The sequence below is a fragment of the Panulirus ornatus genome, chromosome 34 (assembly GCF_036320965.1).
Source record: "Panulirus ornatus isolate Po-2019 chromosome 34, ASM3632096v1, whole genome shotgun sequence".
In the NCBI taxonomy this organism is placed as follows: Eukaryota; Metazoa; Arthropoda; class Malacostraca; order Decapoda; family Palinuridae; genus Panulirus; species Panulirus ornatus.
Window position 1 is genome coordinate 10240484 of NC_092257.1, and position 17768 is coordinate 10258251.

Consider the following 17768-nt stretch of genomic DNA (forward strand, 5'->3'; position numbering starts at 1 on the left):
GTAGTATACTATCTGTGCTTTTCCCTGTGCGGATGTGAGACACTAACTATCTAATATTTCTCCGATATGCTCATGTAAGGGTAGTATACAGTTCACCATTCCTACCGTAAAGATATGGGCAAGCTATTATGCAGATGTGGAGGCAGTGAATGAGTAATGATTTCGTATCCTCAGGTGTGTTTATGGTACACATTTCAGATTTCTGTTGCAAAATTGGACGCAAAAATAGTTTTCTTTTCCGATGCGTATGTGAAGTGTAGTAAAAAATACATATTTTTTTTTTTACACAAATGTAGAGCCAACAAGTAGCTTTTACTTATCTTGTGTAGACGTACAAACGCTAAACTAGTATTTTCCTGTGCTAGCGTAAAGGGAGGTTAACATATTTTGTATTTCATTGTGTAAATGTGCATACAGCGAACATCTATATCTTTCATATGTTAAGGTAGAAAATATATCATACACATCTCTGTATAGATGTGGAAGCAAGAAAATGCTTGTTTTCCCTTATATAGGTGTAAAGTAGACAAGAATAGAAGGGTATGGCTTCTCCTTCAGCTTTAAACTAACAATATACTCTGGTTTTTTCAGCTAGATAGTAATTGAGAGGTTTAGTCTTTTCTTCAGACAAACAATGATTGAAGTGCATTCTTTTTTCCGTTGAGAGCTATCTACGGGTTTGTCCTCTCCAAGTGAGAGCAACTGTTGAAGGAATGTCCTTGCTCAGTCAGACAATCATAAATACTTTTCCATTTTGTCCTTCACTTGAGTCAATGCTCCAACAATTTTGCTTTCCCTTCAGTTGAACAATGACAAGGGTTTTCGATTCCCTCACCCGGATAATAACTAAATGGTTGTAATTCCTTCCAAGCTAACCATTCATCAGTGAACTTCTCTGACCTGTACAGAGGCGGAGGCGGTGGTGAGCGGACCCAGCGAGGTGCACATCGAGGAGGGATCCAAGTTAGCGCTGGAGTGCCATGTGCGGCACGCTGTGGAGCCTCCCATCTACATCTTCTGGTTCCATAACTCTACCATGGTCAACTATGGCCCACAACAAGTAGGTCTCTCTCTCTCTCTCTCTCTCTCTCTCTCTCTCTCTCTCTCTCTCTCTCTCTCTCTCTGTATATATATATATAATATATATATATATATATATATATATATATATATATATATATATGTATATATATATATATATATATATATATATATATATATATATATATATATATATATATATATATATATATATATATATATATGTATATATATATATATATATATATATATTATATATATATATATATATATATATATATATATATATTTATTTATTTATTTTGCTTTGTCGCTGTCTCCCGCGTTAGCGAGGTAGCGCAAGGAAACAGACGAAAGAATGGCCCAACCCGCCCACATACACATGTATATACATACACGTCCACACACACAAATATACATACCCATACATCTCAATGTACACATATATATACAAACACAGACATATACATATATACACATGTACACAATTCATACTGTCTGCCTTTATTTGTTCCCATCGCCACCTTGCCACACATGGAATAACAACCCTCTCCCCCCTCACATGTGCGAGGTAGCACTAGGAAAAGACAACAAAGGCCCCATTCATTCACACTCAGTCTCTAGCTGTCATGTAATAATGCACCGAAACCACTGCTCCCTTTCTACATCCAGGCCCCACACAACTTTCCATGGTTTACCCCAGACGCTTCACATGCAATGGTTCAATCCATTGACAGCACGTCGACCCCGGTATACCACATCGTTCCAATTCACTCTATTCCTTGCCCGCCTTTCCCCCTCCTGCATGTTCAGGCCCCGATCACTCAAAATCTTTTTCACTCCATCTTTCCAACTCCAATTTGGTCTCCCACTTCTCCTCGTTCCCTCCACCTTTGACACATATATCCTCTTGGTCAATCTTTCCTCACTCATTCTCTCCATGTGACCAAACCATTTCAAAACACCCTCTTCTGCTATCTCAACCACACTCTTTTTATTTCCACACATCTCTCTTACCCTTACACTACTTACTCGATCAAACCACCTCACACCACATATTGTCCTCAAACATCTCATTTCCAGCACATCCACCCTCCTGCGCACAACTCTATCCATAGCCCACACCTCACAACCATACAACATTGTTGGAACCACTATTCCTTCAAACATACCCATTTTTGCTTCCCGAGATAATGTTCTCGACTTCCACACATTCTTCATATATATATATATATATATATATATATATATATATATATATATATATATATATATATATATATATATATATATATATATATATATATATATATATATATATATATATTATCCCTGGGGATAGGGGATTAAGAATACTTCCCACGTATTCCCTGCGTGTCGTAGAAGGCGACTAAAAGGGGAGGGAGCGGGGGGGCTGGAAACCCTCCCCTCTCTTTTTTTTTTTTTTAATTTTCCTAAAGAAGGAACAGAGGGGGCCAGGTGAGGATATTCCAAAAAAGGCCCAGTCCCCTGTTCTTAACGCTACCTCGCTAACGCGGGAAATGGCGAGTAGTTTAAAAGAAAAAAGAAAGAATATATATATATATATATATATATATATATATATATATATATATATATATATATATATATATATATATATATATATATATATATATATATATATATATATATATATATATATACATACAAGTCTAGACACGCACATATACATACCTATACATTTCAACGTATACATATATATATATACATACACAGACATATACATATATACACATGTGCATAATTCATACTTGCTGCCTTTATTAATTCCTGTCGCCACCCCGCCACACATGAAATGACAACCCCCTTCCCCAACATTTGTGCGAGGTAGCGCTAAGAAAAGACAACAAAGGCCACATTCGTTCATACTCAGTCTCTAGCTGTCATGTATGAGGTACCGAAACCACAGCTCCCTTTCCACATCCAGGCCCCACAAAACTTTCCACGTGACCAATTACTACAGTTTCACACTAGGAACTTCCACTAATGCTTTATCATCGGCAAATAACAACTAACTCACTTTCCAGGCTCTCTAATCCTGTAAAGATTGCAAACTCGCCTCTTGCATTTACTTTTCTCACCAACCCATCCATAGAATTATCAAACAACAATGGTGACATCACACACTCCTGCCACAGACCAACCTTCCCTTGAAATATTTCACTTTCATATCCTCCCATTCGTATACATACCTAACACCCTAAATAAAAAATTTTCACCGCTTCTAGCAGCTTTCCTCCCTCATCTCATCTTTTACAAGACATACCTATCAACCCTATCATTTACATCCTTTCTCTAGATCTATAGATGCCACACGCAAATCCATCCGTTTTTCTGGCTCTGAAAGAAACAAAGCTGAAGGGTAAAGGGAAAGAATGGTTTAGAAATGTCTTAGGAGTAAAATCAAGGGTTGATGATAGGACAGGAGGTAAGGAAAGAGTAGCACTGCTCCTGAAACAGAAGTTGTAGGAATGTGGGAGAGAATGCAAGGAAATAAATTCTAGACTGATGTGGATAGATGTGGAAGCGGATTGAAACATAATGACACTTATGATACGTGCCACATTCATTTAAATGATCAATCATATATGACTCATATGACATCTGCACTACTGACATAAGTCCGCATTAGATAATCTTATTATCAGGTAACATTATAACATATGACACCATTTTCATTATGACAACATAAATTGCCTCAGTAATTAACGGTTCCAGTAACACATGCGAACAATGGCGCATGGCACTAACATGATAACAGCGTTAATGATACATAGCACCAATAACACATGGCGTTTATTGCACATGGAATTTATTCATTAAGCATTACGCTTAATCCGCTGACATCATCAACACGAACGGCTAATCATATATGTTATTAAAGACTCATGACGCTAGCTAATTAGGACACTAATAACACATATTATCAGCAACATTTGGACTTCACTAATACATGTAGCATTGATAACAAGTAGAACATATAACATACATCAATGATAATCATTCATAACGAAATTCATGTACAGCACAAAACACTGATACCACATAACACCGGACCACAAGGCACCAGTATCAAGAGAACTGTAGCACGTTGATCCCATAACATATGGTTCCAGTAACAAGTGAACTATTAACACCACTTGACACCAATGATGTAAGGCGCTGGTAACATGTGCGTCAATAGCGTGTGGCATCGATAGCAGTTGGTAAAGTTAACGTGTATCTTCCCTGGCAGGTGCAGCATCAAAACTTCACCAGCAGTCTCGTGGTAACACGCGTGCAGCTGTCTGATGCTGGTACTTACTCGTGTCAACCACATCTGGCCACCCCAGCTAACGTCACAGTTCACGTGGTCACAGGTGAGTAAACTGGGTGAGATGCAGGGGTGAGCTGATATGGTCTGAGGAGACATTGTAAGATGATTCAGAAAGATTGGATGAAGGAAGGGTTTAGGTACTCCTGGTTTTATATACTACCCGACGCGGTATGGACAAAAGCAAACCCCAAGCCAGTCCATATCAAGTTACGGAACAATATACCAAATGACTAAAATATCAAGACTGACTGGAAAACAATGCAGGTGAGTTTGATATCAGTGCCCACGGGTGGGTACAGACCTGAGGATCAAGCTTGCAAAGGTTACAGGAAGAAAGAAAGACAATAGAAGGAAGAAAATTCCACATTGTTGTTCGAGAAAAGGAGGCATCATAACTGTCACTGCTAGTACGGCTGGTGTCCACAAAGAAACTGTAGGAAATAGCAGCCAATCGTGAGTCGTGGGTCCAGACCTTAGTAGCTGAAGCATACACAGACAGTGTAAGAAAGCAGCAACCGAAGTAATATCTGTACAACAGAGAGATGATAGTTTTAAGAAAGTTAGCTGCAAGATAGTTAACATAACAAGGTGGAGAGCTTTTAATTTCACACCAACTATGAGAAAGGTGTTAAAGACCTACTCCAGATGAATTAGTAATGATCTATCTATCTATCTATCTATCTATCTATCTATATCTATCTATCTATCTATCTATCTATCTATCTATCTATCTATCTATCTATATATATATATATATATATATATATATATATATATATATATATATATATATATATATATATATATATATATATATTTCCAGCACATCCATCCTCCTGCGCACAACTCTATCCATAGCCCACGCCTCGCAACCATACAACATTGTTGGAACCACTATTCCTTCAAACATACCCATTTTTGCTTTCCGAGATAATGTTCTCGACTTCCACACATTCTTCAAGGCTCCCAGAATTTTCGCCCCCTCCCCCACCCTATGATCCACTTCCGCTTCCATGGTTCCATCCGCTGCCAGATCCACTCCCAGATATCTAAAACACTTCACTTCCTCCAGTTTTTCTCCATTTAAACTCACCTCCCAATTGACTTGACCCTCAACCCTACTGTACCTAATAACCTTGCTCTTATTCACATTTACTCTTAACTTTCTTCTTTCACACACTTTACCAAACTCAGTCACCAGCTTCTGCAGTTTCTCACATGAATCAGCCACCAGCGCTGTATCATCAGCGAACAACAACTGACTCACTTCCCAAGCTTTCTCATCCCCAACAGACTTCATAATTGCCCCTCTTTCCAAAACTCTTGCATTCACCTCCCTAACAACCCCATCCATAAACAAATTAAACAACCATGGAGACATCACACACCCCTGCCGCAAACCTACATTCACTGAGAACCAATCACTTTCCTCTCTCCCGACACGTACACATGCCTTACATCCTCGATAAAAACTTTTCACTGCTTCTAACAACTTACCTCCCACACCATATATTCTTAATACCTTCCACAGAGCATCTCTATCAACTCTATCATATGCCTTCTCCAGATCCATAAATGCTACATACAAATCCATATATATATATATATATATATATATATATATATATATATGGTGTGGGAGGCAAGTTGTTAGAAGCAGTGAAAAGTTTTTATCGAGGATGTAAGGCATGTGTACGTGTAGGAAGAGAGGAAAGTGATTGGTTCTCAGTGAATGTAGGTTTGCGGCAGGGGTGTGTGATGTCTCCATGGTTGTTTAATTTGTTTATGGATGGGGTTGTTAGGGAGGTAAATGCAAGAGTCCTGGAAAGAGGGGCAAGTATGAAGTCTGTTGGGGATGAGAGAGCTTGGGAAGTGAGTCAGTTGTTGTTCGCTGATGATACAGCGCTGGTGGCTGATTCATGTGAGAAACTGCAGAAGCTGGTGACTGAGTTTGGTAAAGTGTGTGGAAGAAGAAAGTTAAGAGTAAATGTGAATAAGAGCAAGGTCATTAGGTACAGTAGGGTTGAGGGTCAAGTCAATTGGGAGGTGAGTTTGAATGGAGAAAAACTGGAGGAAGTGAAGTGTTTTAGATATCTGGGAGTGGATCTGTCAGCGGATGGAACCATGGAAGCGGAAGTGGATCATAGGGTGGGGGAGGGGGCGAAAATTTTGGGAGCCTTGAAAAATGTGTGGAAGTCGAGAACATTATCTCGGAAAGCAAAAATGGGTATGTTTGAGGGAATAGTGGTTCCAACAATGTTGTATGGTTGCGAGGTGTGGGCTATGGATAGAGATGTGCGCAGGAGGATGGATGTGCTGGAAATGAGATGTTTGAGGACAATGTGTGGTGTGAGGTGGTTTGATCGAGTAAGTAACGTAAGGGTAAGAGAGATGTGTGGAAATAAAAAGAGCGTGGTTGAGAGAGCAGAAGAGGGTGTTTTGAAATGGTTTGGGCACATGGAGAGAATGAGTGAGGAGAGATTGACCAAGAGGATATATGTGTCGGAGGTGGAGGGAACGAGGAGAAGAGGGAGACCAAATTGGAGGTGGAAAGATGGAGTGAAAAAGATTTTGTGTGATCGGGGCCTGAACATGCAGGAGGGTGAAAGGAGGGCAAGAAATAGAGTGAATTGGAGTCATGTGGTATACAGGGGTTGACGTGCTGTCAGTGGATTGAAGCAAGGCATGTGAAGCGTCTGGGGTAAACCATGGAAAGCTGTGTAGGTATGTATAGTTGCGTGTGTTGACGTGTGTATGTACATGTGTATGGGGGGGGGGGTGGGCCATTTCTTTCGTCTGTTTCCTTGCGCTACCTCGCAAACGCGGGAGACAGCGACAAAGTATAAAAAAAAAAAAAAAAAAAAAAAAAAAAAAAAATATATATATATATATATATATATATATATATATATATATATATATATATATATATATGGATTGAATCAAGGCATGTGAAGCGTCTGGGGTAAACCATGGAAAGCTGTGTAGGTATGTATATTTGCGTGTGTGGACGTATGTATATACATGTGTATGGGGGGGGGGGGGTTGGGCCATTTCTTTCGTAAGTTTCCTTACGCTACCTCGCAAACGCGGGAGACAGCGACAAAGTATAAAAAAAGAAAAAAAAAAAAAATATATATATATATATATATATATATATATATATATATATATATATATATATGGAGACATTCACTGAGAACCAATCACTTCCTACACGTACACATGCCTTACATCCTCGAGGGATGGGAGGTGAATGCAAGAGTTTTGGAAAGAGGGGCAAGTATGAAGTCTGTTGGGGATGAGAGAGCTTGGGAAGTGAGTCAGTTGTTGTTCGCTGATGATACAGCGCTGGTGGCTGATTCATGTGAGAAACTGCAGAAGCTGGTGACTGAGTTTGGTAAAGTGTGTGAAAGAAGAAAGTTAAGAGTAAATGTGAATAAGAGCAAGGTTATTAGGTACAGTAGGGTTGAGGGTCAAGTCAATTGGGAGGTGAGTTTGAATGGAGAAAAACTGGAGGAAGTGAAGTGTTTTAGATATCTGGGAGTGGATCTGGCAGCGGATGGAACCATGGAAGCGGAAGTGGATCATAGGGTGGGGGAGGGGGCGAAAATTCTGGGAGCCTTGAAGAATGTGTGGAAGTCGAGAACATTATCTCGGAAAGCAAAAATGGGTATGTTTGAAGGAATAGTGGTTCCAACAATGTTGTATGGTTGCGACGCGTGGGCTATGGATAGAGTTGTGCGCAGGAGGATGGATGTGCTGGAAATGAGATGTTTGAGGACAATATGTGGTGTGAGGTGGTTTGATCGAGTAAGTAACGTAAGGTTAAGAGAGATGTGTGGAAATAAAAAGAGCGTGGTTGAGAGAGCAGAAGAGGGTGTTTTGAAATGGTTCGGGCACATGGAGAGAATGAGTGAGGAAAGATTGACCAAGAGAATATATGTGTCGTAGGTGGAGGGAACGAGGAGAAGAGGGAGACCAAATTGGAGGTGGAAAGATGGAGTGAAAAAGATTTTGTGTGATCGGGTCCTGAACATGCAGGAGGGGGAAAGGAGGGCAAGGAATAGAGTGAATTGGAGCGATGTGGTATACCGGGGTTGACGTGCTGTCAGTGGATTGAATCAAGGCATGTAAAGCGTCTGGGGTAAACCATGGAAAGCTGTGTAGGTATGTATATTTGCGTGTGTGGACGTATGTATATACATGTGTATGGGGGTGGGTTGGGCCAATTCTTCCGTCTGTTTCCTTGCGCTACCTCGCAAACGCGGGAGACAGCGACAAAGCAAAAAAAAAAAAAAATATATATATATATATATATTCCTGAGTCCACAGGGAAAATGAAACACGATAAGTTCCCAAGCGCGCTTTCGTGCAATGATCACATCATCAGGGGAGACACATGAGAGAAATATAACAGGCAGTTGATATACATCGAAGAGACGAAATTAAGACGCCATTTGATAAACATGCGATTGTCCAAGACAGACAACGAGCGTTCATAAATTTGTCATTATACAAATTTTATCAACAATAAAGTTATCTAATTGGTATAGACCATCACTAATATTAAGATTATATTCTTTGTGTATTTAATAATAGAAGATTCAATTATATATCTCGTGGTAATAGAGTTAGAGTTAATAACTGAGATGGCATTACTCCAGTCAATACAATGATCATAGTTTTTAACGTGATTAAACAAGGCATTTGATTTTTGGCCTGTTCTTATATTATGTTTACGTTGCTTAAGTCTAACAGAAAGATCCTTACCAGTCTGCCCAACATAATACTTATCACAATTTCTACATGGCACGTTATATACATACGTATATATTCAAATGGAGTCCAGTAACACATGCACACTTTCATGTGTGTGTGTGTGTGTGTGTGTGTGTGTGTGTTACTGGACTCCATCTGCATGTAGCGGCAATGCATCACCGTCGACGAGCAACAGGGACGTACAATCTCGTCGAAAAACCTTTTCATTCCAAAGGAGTCCATCATTACCTGCTCCTTCGTGGAGTGCAGTCACTAAACCTTGAATGAAAGCTAATTCGTTTTTTCATTTATACCACAAGCGTCTTCCATCACAGAGGACCTTTGGTTGTCATAACATTTTCTGGTTTTCCCATATTTGTGGTATTAATTTTTCAGTAAATGAGCGCACCGGATTTTTTACTATAAATACAAATTTAACTTTATATCTTCCCATAAGGGTTAAAAATGAACATTCATAATGGATTCAGATATGAAAAAGACGACAAATCATTATACCAAGATTCGTTAATCTTAATGTCTCATATTGAATAGATTCCTTTTGGAATGAACATCTTTTACTTGAAGGTTCTGTTATAACGGTAAATCATACTCTGACAGCCAACAGTCATTAAGTGAGTTAAGACCCATTGTAATCACCTCGTTTCTTAGCCCACACTGTGAATATTTTGTGGTTTACTGGGCTACCGCAGACTAAGCAAGTTGTATGAAACTTAATTATCCATAACATAATCAACAAGCTCCGTCAACCACGAGCTTCACAGCCTCATCGTCAACCACGAGCTTCACAGCCTCATCGTCAACCACGAGCTTCACAGCCTCATCGTCAACCACGAGCTTCACAGCCTCATGTCATCATTTCCAGATCTGCTCAGTGAGCGTTGTAAAGGTGTGATCCTCCGAAGGATAATCGCCAGCCTTCTGACGTGCTTGTCTGACACTGTGCCCAGACATGCAGTTTCTACCCCGTTTTTTTATCTACCCCGTTCATATAGAACTTCTCTCCACCAAAACCTATTTTTGCAGCGACTGAAATCAACCGACAGATCTGTAACATGAATGTCATCCTTCGCTTCACACATCAGCTGATGCCTGTACCGTTGGTATCAAGACTCGCTAGGATGCTAGATATGACTTGCGTTTTAGGTTCGTCTTTTAATCACTCTATAAGTTTCTTGTACTTAACTAGATATCTTCAGACCTAACACCGGTGCCGTTGTTGGTTCGTATGCGTGCAAAGTACATGGTCCCGGGAGATGCTTTATCGGCGAAGTCGTCAAACCTTTACTAAATGTCGTCCATCTTGGCTCCTCGGTAACAGTATCGACGTCTCTTGTTTGGGTACATCGCAAAACAATCAGTTTTGTGCCTGACGAGGGAGTCAACAATTACCACAATCTAAAGTTTGTTTAGATTTGTTCTTGTAAAATGTGAAACCTGTTTTGAGTCACTAAATTACCTCCAGCTTATCCTGACAGATTGAAATTGCTCTGTATCCCGGCAGCAGGTTTCTACATAAACCACGTGAATTTAGCAACATTTTCTCCTTTTCTTTATCATATACAACACAGCCTTCGCTGATATATCACTAATTTTTCTTCCGACACACTGATTTTATCACTCAGTATTTCTACACTTTCTTTGTCACACTAACGTTGGCACAATCTTTTTCATATATGCATAAAAACCATACATTTCTTCACATTTCATAGCAGTGAGAAAGGAATACAGAACACAGGTAGTGACCCATACTCATGCTAAAAGCTCTTTAGGGAAGGTAGCGCGGAAACAGCTAAGGTCCAGAGGAGGGCAAAAATGATGGTACCAAAATTAAGAGCTGAGTCACCTTGAGAGGTTAAAGGACTGACAAGAGAACAGGATGGGGTTACTTCACTGTTTTCTAGATTCAACACCAGGGTGATGAGAAGAGATCTCCAAAAGATGTAAACATAGGGCAACCAGAGGCCAAAACATGAAACTGAGCAAAAACTTTTTAAGAAAGTGTAAAGAAGCAGTTTTAGTATCAGAACTGTGGATGAATGGAATAAGGTGAGAGTGGTGATATTGTGAATAATTACAAAATAGAAAAGATTAAAAAGTTGCATGATAGCAGAGAAGGTTCAAGATATGGGGCCTCACGAGTGTAGAACTCTTTCTCCGTACTGTCTAATAGATACACACACACACACACACACACACACACACACACGCGCGCGCGCGCGCGCGCGCACAAAAGAAGAAAGAAGAAACTGTTCTCCACACCAGCAAGTCTCCCCCCAGAAACACCAGTAAGATCCGGAACTCCCTAATTGACTCACCTCAAAAGACACCGGGAGACTCTAGAACGCTTGAGTAGGTTCCCACATTTCTCCATCCTCCGTCCACACACCAGTGGAAATATATCCACTTGCCCACTTTTCTGTGAGAGGATGACAAGCCCATTCCGCTCCCAACAAAGGGTAAATCCGTTTACATCCTTCACATCAGGAAAATTCCTCTCTCAACGGCAAGGAAAATTCGTTTATCCTTTATACATGAGGGGGCCCAGAGGTCCTTTCACCAGCATTAGTCTTCGCTCTCTCTCTCTCTCTCTCTCTCTCTCTCTCTCTCTCTCTCTCTCTCTCTCTCTCTCTCTCTCTCTCTCTCTCTCTCTCTCTCTGGTAGGTAGTAGGCGATAAGCACCCACCGACCAGGGAAGTGTTACCAGCACTAACTACTTGGGTATCGAGATGATCAAAGACAGCTTTGCACTGATCCAGCACCATAGTGGCCGTTAAGGTTCACTCCTTTCCCAAGTTACTGCCTTTTTTTTTTTTGTTTTGTTTTCTTCATCCTCACTGTGAGCTGTTTTGGCCCACAAACATACGTTCTCTGAATCTTGCACATAACACTTGACAGCACGTAACTCATTCGACTCGTTCTTGGTAACACCAGATTATCATGCGGTGAACGCTACCAGATAACTCTGCTTTTAGCAAAATCTCGTCAAAAGATCAATACAAATGTCTTTGTTAAATCGAAAGTGCAGGAGACCATTATTAAGGCAGGTGGGACTCAGCCAAGGAAAGCACACTACGCGCCGCTCTCGCGTCGTCTTCCTGTTTTACTTTAAGCTTAAAATCAGCCCTGAAAATAGTCTTTAGTTGGTATTTCTTGTAAGTGGAGAAGATTACCAGGAACATTTTCCAGAAATGAGTTTTTGACAAAGACAACTTTGGTGTTGCATATTTGCTAGGCCCTCCTTACGATGGCTGACTTGATGAGTGAAAACGACAATGTGTTTCCATTACGGAATTTCTTTGATGACGATAATTTTCCAAGAGTATTTTCATGTATCATGCGTCATAGCCATTTTCATAATGAGAATATTATGTGATATGGATGAAAAGTGAGACACGGTGGCAGGTAGCCATCACATAGCAGGGCAACACAAAGTAGGGGTAAGGCATATTTCACCGTGAATAATAAAACAAAGGTATGAAAACAAAGGACAGTTAGTGAGAAATAAAGTAGCAAGGAAAAAAACACAGCAGTGATGTAAAGGGTGACAATGAGACAGTATCGAGAGATAGGATGATTGAATCAGATAATAGAGATGGCACAAGCACTGGGAAACGGAGAACATTGGTAAACAGAGCAGCATATAGCCAATATAGCCACAAGATAACAGTAAGAAACAAGAAAGCTAAGACACTATGGTAGCAATAAAAGAACAAGAAATTAATGAGAGGCCAGGTAACCACGGGAAATATGGTATCAGTCCCAATAAAGAAGCTGAGGGAAATATATTATCAAAAGTTGTGCAAGGTAACAGTGAAACGTGGACGCGATGAAGCGCAATATATCTATGACGCACATGGTAGCAGTGACATAAGGTGCAGCAGCAGTGAGAACTAGACTGCGGTGGAGACATGAAAGAGCAAGATATCGGTAAGACACAAAATGTAACGTAACAAATACAATATAGAATTGTATGAAAGGAAAATAAGAGAAAGTTTCTAGCTACTTCAAGCCAATACAAAGAAAGCAAACTGCTTCAAATGAATGTATAAAACGTAAGATGGAAGAACCCGACGGTAGCCACCACAAGTGATACTGGCAGTGTACAATGGTATACATTAGGTATACATTGGAACACATTATGACAAAAGCTTTCCATTCTGTAACGTGAAATACAGTTAGTGTACACCTAACCTAACCAATAGAGGTACGCTTCTATTATTCTGAATAAAATATTTTATTTAGTTTAGGTTACACGATAGATATGTTGTGTTTTTGTGTCATTGTGACTGTAATCAACATGCAAATGTAGAGTGTTACGGTCATTTACAGAATAGTAATGTATTTATGGAAAAAAAATTATGTGGTCCTAGTTATTCATTGACTTCGTTAACCCGAGGGGTTACATCGCCCAGTTACAACGAATAGTTGACCAACCACTGTATGTACAGGAAAGCATATATACATACATGCATACATGTATACACGCACACGCATCAAAATATATATATATATATATATATATATATATATATATATATATATATATATATATATATATATATATATATATATATATATATATAACAAGTAGTGATAACAAGTAGTGGTGATGTGAGAAGGAGATGAAGTGAGTATTTTGAAGGTTTGTTGAATGTGTTTGATGATAGAGTGGCAGATATAGGGTGTTTTGGTCGAGGTGGTGTGCAAAGTGCGAGGGTTAGGGAAAATGATTTCGGTAAAGAGAGAAGAGGTAGTAAAAGCTTTGCGGAAGATGAAAGCCGGCAAGGCAGCAGGTTTGGATGGTATTGCAGTGGAATTTATTAAAAAAGGGGGTGACTGTATTGTTGACTGGTTGGTAAGGTTATTTAATGTATGTATGACTCATGGTGAGGTGCCTGAGGATTGGCGGAATGCGTGCATAGTGCCGTTGTACAAAGGCAAAGGGGATAAGAGTGAGTGCTCAAATTACAGAGGTATAAGTTTGTTGAGTATTCCTGGCAAATTATATGGGAGGGTATTGATTGAGAGGGTGAAGGCATGTACAGAGCATCAGATTGGGGAAGAGCAGTGTGGTTTCAGAAGTGGTATATATATCCCCAGGGATAATACAATTTTATTTAACATGTGATTTTTTCTATATATGTGGCACGACATGTTTCATGGAGACAATCCAGCTCATCAGGTGCCAGTACTTAACAAAGTTATTCAAATCACAACATCACACTTGGTTCCCGCCGTCCAATACTAAGCTTTCTAGGCTTAGCCTAGAAAGCTTGGTGTTGGATATGGTGTCGACACTTTTAACTACACAAAGACTGCTAAGGAAAACAAGGCGGTGAGAGACTCGTAGAACTGATGATACTACTTTCTGATGATAACTTGCTCATTTTAAAGCTTCACTAATTGTTGATAACTAACTATGCCTTAATGTTTCTCCTGTCAGGGAAGACCCCGGCAGCCATGCAGCATGGTAGGAACCAGGTGGAGGGCGGCGGCGGCGCAATGTGTCGCCCCAGTTTCGCCCACATTCTCCTCAGCGCCTACCTCACCTGCCTCTTGGCGCCCCTACTGGCCGGGCGCCCGCCTCCCAGCCCACACCATACCCTCCAGTGACACCGAGGGACATTCTCTGGCAGCAGCTGGACCTCAGCCTACTTCTTTCAGAGGAAACTCTTCAAGGTCGATTTCTCTCTGAGTAGCCTGTGCTACAGATACCTGGTGAAGGTCGTGCTTGGCGAAGGAGAGCCTCTCATCAGGAAGTATCTGAAAACGAAAGTCTCTTAAGTCATGAGAGGTCAGCATCCACGAAGCTCAACTTCTGTGTAATACCATTCCAGGTCACTATGATCCAGGCAATACTTTTTAAGGTAAATTTCTACCCAATTAACCTTGCAAACCTCCAGGATATCATATGTCATGGTTAAATTCCCCTAAAGTCATGTCACGAGGGTCATGTCTACATTCAGGCTCAGAGGGCCTGCCTGTTTTTTTTATATGGTTATACTCCCAGATTTCTTGGTCTCGAAATAAAAAGACACACTATTTCCATCGATTTCGGTGGACAAAATCACACGTTACATTCAAGTTAGGTTGACAGCTTTCCTCTACGCGGGAAACGTCTTGCTTGAACGAATATGAACATCTTGTTATTGTTGGATGAATGTGTTACTCAAGTAAAGGTGAACGCTTTTAGTGAGCCAACGTCGTTTTTCATTCATTAAGGACGTGTATGTGAATGGTGATGGTGATGGTGAACATCTTACTCTTGGTGATGTGAATGTCTCAGGTGAGTAGTGCTGAATACCTAATTCTTCTGAGAATGGAGATCTCACCTTACTGAGTGTGAATGATATATCCGACTGAAAGTAAAAAATCTTATTCTACTGAATATGGAAGTCTTGGTGAATGAGGCAGGATTCAAGGAACATAGAAGTTGCTCTAAAATGAAGCTTTTTGACTGGGACAAAATTTTCTTGATATTCAAGGGGAATTCATTTTAACGTGTCTATAGAGCTTGTATTTAGAATTTCTTATAAACTGTATAGACATATATCTCCAATCATCTAACTTTCATTAAATCTAACATGGCGAGCGAGCGAATCTCTCATATCCTGGAGAGGGAATTTCGTCAGCTCATGAAAAATATTTTATCAAATGTTAAAGTTGACCTGGATGCAGAGTGTTGACTTCTGTTGACCAAGAATTACTGAACTTAACTGAGAGACGAGCATTGTTCTAGGTCTCTCCCGATATGTATTACTGCGGAGATAAGAGACATAGTCAACATTTGTATCTACTGTTAGAAGGCTTTTGTACATACGTTGTTAGCTTTTAGGGTTTTAAGTGGCGAGGTCTTTGACTTCCATGAAGAAAAGGAATATGCCTGTTGATAATGTCCGTAGCTGAGAAGCAGAGAGAGAGAGAGAGCCCATTCAGTGAGTTAGTCACTGAATGAAAAGATGAAAAGAGATATATGCTGATGTTTTCATAATTAAAAAGGATGACGGGGAACATGTAATATTTCCACAAAATCAAAAAACATAAAAATGAGTTGTAGTAGTAGAAGTGACTATCTATATTCTGGATGAAGAAGAAGAGCAATAGAACCTGTCAAAGAAAGGGGTAGAAGGGAAAGAGAGGGACTCTGGGATATTGTGAAAGTGTGAAAAATGAGGAGAGACAACTTAGATGAAGTAGAAAAAAGAATCTACAAACAATAGAAACTCTTCAGTGTATGCCTAGAGTGAGAAAAGTTAAATTGTGTGAAAAACACACACATTAAGAGAAACTAATGATAAGAGAGACCGGCTAAGAGATAAAAGACTAAAGGAACATACATGAAGGCACTTAATACGTACGATATACTTTTGTTTCCAAGGAACTCGTGGTATGCGAACGTCATCAGGCCAAGTGTCAACATGGTTCGTCCAGCTGGGAAAGTTCATATCACTTGCTCATCAAGTCTTCAGGATGTAAAATGACAATATTCGTTACCTTAGGCAAAAGGACTTGGACTATGGCGGTACTAACACTGAATGAAGGCTGCAGTGATGAAATGGTGCCAAGGTAGTTACACTTACCCAATCAACCATAGGAATATATATATATATATATATATATATATATATATATATATATATATATATATATATATATATATATATATATATATATATATATATATATATATATATATTTATATATATATTCCTATTTTTTTTCATTATGATCCGATGCATATTTCACTCCTGTTTTCCTTACAGCCGCACATTGTTATACGCTGTCCTATATCACTAATGTAAATTGGCCTCCAAAGTGTACAGTACGATATGTACGTTACAAGCTCAAGGTGTTGAGACACCATAGCATTTAGTTCTTGATCGAGGTGTTGTTTATGGTCAACAGGACACTAAAACGGCGCTTGTCTTCCTCACACTTGACAAAAATCAAGGGATGGTTGATATTGGTTGATCTGTTTCCTCTCTGAGATGTAATGTTGGCTGACAAATGGTTCAGCAAAGGATTTTACAATATGGCTCTTGGAAGAATAATAATGATGATAAGATAATGAAACATGGTAATATTGCTGATAATTTTAGTAATAATTTTGATAATGATAGCAATGATGATGTTGGTATAGGTTCAGAAAATGATAATAATAATAGTAATAATGATGATGATAATAGTTATAATAATGATAATAATAATAATGATAATAATAATAATAATAATAATAATAATAATAATAATAATAATAATAATGATAATAATAATAATAATAATAATAATGATAATAATAATAATAATAATAATAATAATGATAATAATAATAGTAATAATAGCAATAATGATAATATAATAATAATGATAATAATAATAATGATAATGATAATGATAATAATAATGATAATGGTGATGATAATGTAATGATGATAATAACAACAATAATGATAACAATAATAATAATAATAATAATAATAATAATAATAATGATAATGATAATAACAATGATAATGATAATAATGATAATGATGATAATGATAATCATTATCATCATAATGATAATAGTAATGATAACAATAATGAT

The 17768-nt window shown here is 38.9% G+C and overlaps 1 protein-coding gene across 1 annotated transcript in view; it reads left to right on the plus strand.

Annotated features, from left to right (window-relative positions):
- The window catches only part of LOC139759822 (transmembrane and immunoglobulin domain-containing protein 1-like), a 146706-nt gene that overhangs the window by 125155 nt on the left and 3783 nt on the right, over nucleotides 1-17768 (plus strand). The window contains exons 7-8 of the mRNA XM_071682310.1: nucleotides 4325-4442; nucleotides 14625-17768. The exon at nucleotides 14625-17768 is cut by the window's right edge and continues 3783 nt beyond it. Coding sequence (XP_071538411.1) covers nucleotides 4325-4442; nucleotides 14625-14794 — 288 coding nt within the window. The 3' untranslated portion in view covers nucleotides 14795-17768. The remainder of the gene's footprint in view (nucleotides 1-4324; nucleotides 4443-14624) is intronic.